The sequence below is a fragment of the Theropithecus gelada genome, unplaced genomic scaffold, assembly GCF_003255815.1.
Source record: "Theropithecus gelada isolate Dixy unplaced genomic scaffold, Tgel_1.0 HiC_scaffold_15877, whole genome shotgun sequence".
NCBI lineage: Eukaryota > Metazoa > Chordata > Mammalia > Primates > Cercopithecidae > Theropithecus > Theropithecus gelada.
Genome location: NW_020257633.1, coordinates 1,021,420 through 1,029,195, shown reverse-complemented (window position 1 = coordinate 1,029,195; position 7,776 = coordinate 1,021,420). Strand labels below are relative to the sequence as shown.

The 7,776-nt window shown below is 34.1% G+C and overlaps 1 protein-coding gene across 1 annotated transcript; it reads left to right on the top strand.

Moving 5' to 3' along the window:
- Positions 1-245: 245 nt before the first annotated feature.
- LOC112617096 (G protein-activated inward rectifier potassium channel 1-like) lies at positions 246-7,365 on the top strand. Its single transcript, XM_025373813.1, has 2 exons — positions 246-270; positions 6,122-7,365. Exon 2 carries the CDS (start codon positions 6,124-6,126, stop codon positions 6,706-6,708), a length of 585 nt encoding a protein of 194 aa, XP_025229598.1. The 5' UTR covers positions 246-270; positions 6,122-6,123; the 3' UTR covers positions 6,709-7,365.
- Positions 7,366-7,776: the final 411 nt, after the last annotated feature.

The following is a 7,776-nucleotide window of genomic DNA, read 5'->3' as shown; positions in this document are numbered from 1 at the left end:
CCACATGTAATAGCAGCTACAATAAATATCACTAATATTTATTAAGACATTTGCTAAACACATTGCATACAATATCTCATAAAATTATTCCAATTATCCTAGAATACAAGTACTATTATTATTATTATTATCAAGATTAGGAAAACGGGGGTTCAGAGAAGCAAAGCACCGTCCCAAAGTTAAACAGCATAGGTGCTAGAGCTGGGACGCGGCCCCATGGTTGTCTGACACCACAGTACTTACTCCAGGGAGTTGTGCAGAGTGCCTCTGGTGTTCATCCCTGAAGAAAGGTTCATTTCTTTCATCACTTGCTTTTATTTTTATTGTGTCACCTCTGGTCCCCTTGACCACAAAATCACAGACTTGATGCTCTTGTACCCAAAAGTTGACACTTTAATTTGAATATTCATTAATTATATTACTAGTGCTAAACTCTCTTTTGTTTCTTCTTTTGCCTACACAGTACTACTTGATAGAGAGACAGGATTAAGAGCATGAATCCTCAAGCCTGATTTCTTATGTTCAATTTCCAGCTGCTTCAACTTTATGGGATCCTACTATCTTGTATCCCTCTGTGACTCAGTTTCCACCTCTAGAAAACAGGAAGGGGGATAACAGTCTCTTCCTCGAGGAGTTGTGAGGATTAAAGACAACTTGTAAATAGTGTTTACAGAGATACTTGACATATAATCCTATAGAGACATTATTACCACATGGCTTAACTGAAGGGGATTTGCTCTTTTTTTTTCTGCTTTTGTTTAACGTATGTGTGACAAAACACAGCCACAGCCACCATTACAGGAGAATGCTCTTTTGCTCTCTCTCCTCTCTCTTTCTCTCTCTGGCTCTGATTCTCTCTATCCTTCTATCCATCTTTCCTCCTTCCCTTTCTTCTCTCCCCCAACCTCCCCCAAACACATCTATATTGGGTAAGGTTTAGATAAAGCCTCCATGTGCAGAAGTTATTGATTGTGTGATACTTTCTGTGTCACAGCATTCAGACATTCCCTATTGGCCTGTAGTTACATTGTTTTTAACCATATTGTGCCCCTTTTGTGTGAGTGACACATCCACCATCTCCAGCTAGGAGAAACAATGGAAAATAACTGAGTTAGAGATATCCTGAAAGTTTAATTAAGGACTTGTCAAATAACAACTCACTTTGTCATTTTCACTTTAAAACCTTCCACAGATCTGTTCTTTGAATGAATGTTTAATTCAGTTAAAAGGATGAACTTAGTTCAGTTTAAAGGCAGAGTCAGGAAAGGAAAATGTCAAAAATAAAGAGGTTAGACTATGTTGCTTCTACCATTTTAAATGGACATGCTGATACTGGAATAAATTACACTAAACAGTAATATATACCCTTTTAAATCTGTGAATATTGCAATGCAATGCACAGAATAAATCTTTTTTTTCTTTATACAAAATTTTTTTTATCTAAGGATTCAAAAGTTCCAGCTATTTCCAGTAGCAGCATCTGTTGCTTTGCCAGTTTCCACAGAGATGAGCTCGTGTTGATTTTCACCACATTTGTTCAAGTCTGGAATCTGGTTAAAACATGCAAACAGTTGTGTTGCTGGCTAAGAGGTGCAATCGCATAGTACCCTTTGAATAATAGTAGTCACTTGCATTTATTTTAATTCAAATGGCATTTCCAGTTATGAATCTAAGCATGGATTATTTTAAAATAACTTTAATTAGAATAAGAAATATAAAGCATTCTAATTCTAGAAGGAAGAATGAAATGATACATGCATGTTCTTAGAAACCATAATGATATCTACTTTAAATCTTCTCAGTTGAAATTTGCATTTTATTTTTTCATCACCATTTTGGGATAACTTTTGCAAAAAGAAGTACTCTCTCAATTATATTTATCTTAGTTCATTGTCTAAGATGCAGATTGGCAAACATAGACATTTTTCTGTTATCCAATTTATAAATCTTCCATATCCTTATCCATGTATTGATTGCAAATTCATAAAACCTGAGATGAAACCAGATTTTAAAACTATGATTGTGAATTGGAAATGTCTGCTATTTGGGTACCTACATCTAATGAAAGTAGGACAGGAACAGTAGAAAAACAAACAAAGGTTAAGGTGCTGGCAAATGTTCTTGGCATGTTTAACATAGTATTAACATTGATTTTAGCCATTCTGCTTGCTGCAAGCCTTTTAATACACCCCATATGTCCATACTTAGTCTCCTCTGCTATTAGGGATAGTTAGGTGGAAAATGTTGAGAAACCCTAAAAGCTGGAAATATGAGTAATATAACTTTTTTCTATATTTTTAAATATTTTGAATGTTTAATTGTCTGACAATTTTAAAAGCAAATTACTGGCCGGGCATAATGGCTTATACCTGTAATTCCAGCACTTTGGGAGGTTCAGGTGGGAGGATCACTTGAGGCCAGGAATTTGAGAGCAGCCTGTGATTTGGGAGGCTGAACTGAGAGGATCACTTGATGCCAGGAATTTGAGAGCAGCCTTTTGTGAGACCCCATCACTACAAAAAATTAAAAATTAGCCAGACTTGGTGGCTCATGCCTGTAATACCAGCTACTTGGGAGCAACAGGCAAGAAGATTGCTTGAGCCCAGGGGTTTGAGGCTACAGTGAGCTGTGATCCCACCACTGCACTCCAGCCTGGGTGGCAGGACAAGATCCCATCTGGAAAAAAAAAAAATGTTATATCATAGCCAGTGACTTTTAAACTTAATTCTTAATTTTCTATATTACTCATATGGGATAAATTACAAAAATGTAAAAATTTCTCACACATATTAAGTCACCTTACTAATTTTCAGGAAGAACAGGAAATGCAAGTGACTAGTATAGAACAATAAAAACACTAGTCATTAATGGGCATTGCCTACACAGCAAGCAAGGTTCTATGTCTTTTACTTTCAAACTCTCAGTAGGTTTCTAAGAGAAGATATGTTGTTATGCCTAATTTATAAACGAGAAAACAGGGCGAGAGAGCTTTAGGTAATTTTCACAAGCTATTTAATAGTGACATTGACAGCCAAATTCATAAACTTTTTAATTATGTTTCAGATGTTGCCTCATGTATGTGAGTTTGCTGGGAAAATAAGTAAAGTTAATTTTATATAGTAAAATAGATTCTCCACCTTCCTTTTCAGTCGAAATCATGCATTGGCATTTCAGTAACAATCATTACAAGTATTTTAATGCCAACAAACATTTTAACACACGTTTCCACTGTAGATGTCGTAGCACTTTAAGTAACTTAATAATTGATGGCCTGTTTTCCCAGTGTTAACATTTTATAAGACTTTATTTTCCCAATTGTCATGGTAAAAGCAGGGGCAAAATTTTGATTTCTTATTTAATATTATTTTCCCAATGTAAAAAAACAAAGACCACCAAAATGAAATGGGCTAAGATGGCGATATCATCAAATTTTATTTCAAAATTTACTTTGTGATTGTTAGAAATAATTGAACAGACTTCATAACCTGAATTTACTTTAACTTGATGTTAATATGTATTTATATTAATCAAAGGACAAACTTACAAACTTTCCTTACATTTTAAGACACTGAATGATATTAAGTATGTGACCTCACTTAGGATAATTCTGCCTGACATCAATTTTCAATGAAAGAAGTTTTTAAAATTAAAAAAATGGCTGGGTTCAAAATGAGCCTGAGTAACATGGCAAAACCCTGTCTCTACAAAAAAATACAGCTACTTGGGAGGCCGAGGTGGGAGGATCACCTGATCCCAGGGAGGTCGAGGCTGCAATGAACTGAGATCGTGCCATTGCACTGCAGCCTGGGCGACAGAGACCTCATCTTGAAAACATAAAAATAAAAAAGATTGTAAGGCAGTATTATCACTTAGTAAAAATATAGTCTTTTTTCTCAAATTTAAATTAATGTCTTGGATGGGAAAGACTTAAAATGACAGTGGTTGCTTTTAGGGAGAAAATATAAGGCACTTCCACATTATTTGTTTTATTATTTCTTAACAATAACATCAGATATTTATTCTTTATTCTAGATACTTTTCTTTATCTTTAAATTTCTCAAAATAAAACCAAGTAGATACATCAGGAAATACGTTTATTTTTCCTGATTAAGTGATAATCTATGATTTTTCTTATGAAATACTTAGAGGCCAGAAAGTTATTAGAAAATACGGAATGCTGCTATGTGTGTGTTTACACTTCATATTTTAAAACTCATTTTATTGTCTTATATATAAATGTGTCTGGAGCTATTCCTCACATAAAATTGATTATAAACACGGATATTTGATCATGGTCAGATTTGCACCATTACAGAGTTTAAGTGATAACTGCATTCCTAACTAAAATATTAGAGACATTACAGCAAAGTAAAATAACAATGACAATTACACACACACACACACACACACACACACATAAATAGGATGATACATTTTTTCTCTATAGCTTATTAGATCTGTGCTCAAGAAAGGTCAAGAGACTTAACCTCTCTGAGCACTAAATTCCTTGTTTTTAAAATACATACAAGAATATCTTCTTAACAGGACCATACTAAGGATTAGAATGGAAAAAAAAAAAAAGAGGGAAGAAGAGAGAGAGCACCTAACACAGTGCTAGTCACATGATAGATACTAATTTTCTACATGAGTTTATTTTAAAACTGTCATAAAAAATAGTATATAGTGGTAACTAATTCTTTGGTAATATCCAACAATTTTCATAAGGCAAGATTTTGGAAGGATTCAAATGTGGCTTCTTAATTACGCATTATATCCTAATTATCTATATGTATTGTATGTGTGATTGCTAGTCAGTTAGAAAAAAGACAGACATCCCTTCCTCCAAACTATGCCACGCTCAAAAACAATAGAAATTACTTATAATGGATGGGGGAGAATTGAAATGAATGAAGAAAAACTATCATCATTTATTTAAATTACACTTAATTATTGAAGGGATGATTTTTAAAATTCATCATTATCTTACATTTTAATAGCCTTTAATAGAAGTCTGATAGACTTCTATTAAAGTAGAGAAATTGGTGAATTTTACTACTTACAGAAAATCATGTCTTTTGACTAACATGAGACAGAAACTTGATACATGTTTTTAATTTATTCCTGTACTTCCAGTCTTCACAAAATGAATATTCACAAGTTGACTGATTTGATTGTAACACAATCGAAATAAATGATTTATGAAGAGAACAAAATTGAGTAAATTAGAATACCATGAGGCAAATGATATTCAAGGAACATAATTGATAAACTGAAAAAATTTACATCTGATAGCCAGCATCCGGGTCCAGATATTCCTAGAGCAAGAGTGCAACTTGATACATCACATGGCCCAGATCACTGATTTTAGCGTATGGATTTCTGAAACTTGAGCAAAAGTTTATTCTGGCCTTACAGATGCAAAAGAATGGAACCACCATAATGGCTTTTCTTTTTCTAGCATGTAAATAGTACTACCTTTTATTGGTTTAGCAAATACTTGGGAGAGTTACCTTTTGTCCTCCTGCCCCCCGCGCCCCTCCCCCCCGCCCCCCGCCCCATAGCAAGCCTTTGCTAGGTAAAGAGAAAAAGGTAAGCTCTCATTAACGGAGTCACCTATTGTAGATATTATATGACAAATTTTACATTTCTGTATGTGTTATTCCATGGTCACAGCAACATTGTGAGACAGGTGTTGTTGACAGTGCTTTACTCTGCAGAAGAATAAAGTGATACTCAGTTAAATATATTTTCTAAGTTTACACAGTATTAAAGTTTAGATTCAATGTCAGATTTGCTTTATTTATGACACTGTTTCTTAAATGATGAAAAATTGTTACATAATTTTTCCACTTATCTCCTTATAGGGACACGTATGTTCTGAAATTATTCTATGCTACTTCTGCTTTTGGTTTGTGGTTAATATTTATGTAATGATGCATCGTCCTTCTATGTATCAAAGCTATTAACTTAGAGTACAACTTTTAATCTATTCTATTATTCAGGCTTCAGATAAACAGTCCAAAACCTAGATAAGAAAGTGAAATGAATTATTTAGGCCAAACCAGCTTTACATGTGCTTCCACTATGTATAATTTATCAAGAATTTTCTCTTTTCTTGTAGGGATGACTTGTCAAGCTCGAACATCATATACTGAAGATGAAGTTCTTTGGGGTCACCGTTTTTTTCCTGTAATTTCCTTAGAAGAGGGATTCTTTAAAGTTGATTACTCCCAGTTCCATGCAACATTTGAAGTCCCCACCCCACCTTACAGTGTGAAAGAGCAGGAGGAAATGCTTCTCATGTCATCCCCTTTAATAGCACCAGCCATAACTAACAGCAAAGAAAGACATAATTCTGTGGAATGCTTAGATGGACTAGATGATATTACTACAAAACTACCATCTAAGCTGCAGAAAATTACTGGAAGAGAAGACTTTCCCAAAAAACTCTTGAGGATGAGTTCTACAACTTCAGAAAAAGCCTACAGCTTGGGAGACTTGCCCATGAAACTTCAACGAATAAGTTCAGTTCCGGGCAACTCAGAAGAAAAACTGGTATCTAAAACCACCAAGATGTTATCTGATCCCATGAGCCAGTCTGTGGCTGATTTGCCACCAAAGCTTCAAAAGATGGCTGGAGGAGCAGCTAGGATGGAAGGGAACCTTCCAGCCAAATTAAGAAAAATGAACTCTGATCGCTTCACATAACAAAGCACTCCCTTAGGCATTATTTAATGTTTGATTTAGTAATAGTCCAATATTTGGCGATGAGGTAATTCTCCCTAAGGAATCTGAAAGTATATTTTCCTCCCAGTTCTACAAGCATATTTGAGAACCCTTCCTTTCCCAAGTATTGCTAATGTGCAGAAAGCAACAGTTACGGAGGGAGGACATCATAAGGAAGTTATTAACGGGCATGTATTATCACATCAAGCATGCAATAATGTGCAAATTTTGCATTTAGTTTTATGGCATGATTTATATATGGCATATTTATATTGTATATTCTGGAAAAATATATATATATATATATTTAAAGGGGAAATACTCTCCCCGACATTTCTAACATATATATTAAGCCAAACATGAGTGAATAGTTTTCAGGGCGATAAAACTAAATATATGTCTGTGTGTGTGTGTATGTATACACACATATACATATATATACACATACATACACATACATACATACATACATATATATCTGATAAAATTGTGATGTTTTGTTCAAAGTTGTAGTTCTTGTGCATGTTTACTTTATTAGAGTAGGAAGGCTACTGGCATTAATTATTAATACCAAATATTTTAGCCTTAAATTTTTGTCATTTTAAAATCTGATTTAATGTTTTCTGCTGTTTAAGGTCCTGGGAGGCTTTCAATTGTATTTTATATGAGAGAATCACACAAGTTTGTGCTATCTATGGCCCTGCAAAAATATAACCATTACATGTTTAAATTGTAAACTTTAGAGCATACCAGTACTCAGTATAGCACCGAACATTTCTTATGATTTTTAAAAGTTGCTAGTACTGGGGAGAAATAATTATTGATTAATTTGAGAATTATTCCTTTCCTAGACTAATTAAAATCTGGAAATCTATTTTGTATATGATCTAATACAAAGATGAGCTCTGAACAAACACTGAATCGTGTTATTAGACAGCAGCCAGGTTATATTGAATATATCAGAATCTGTGTGAAGTTATACAATTAATGGTCCCTGTTTCAAACTGACTAAATTGGAAACATTTTCATTCCTTTTCTGGAAATTTTGTC

Coding starts and splice junctions, on each gene's coding strand:
- LOC112617096 (XM_025373813.1), top strand. CDS start 6,124: ATGACTTGTCAAGCTCGAACATCATATACTGAAGATGAAGTTCTTTGG.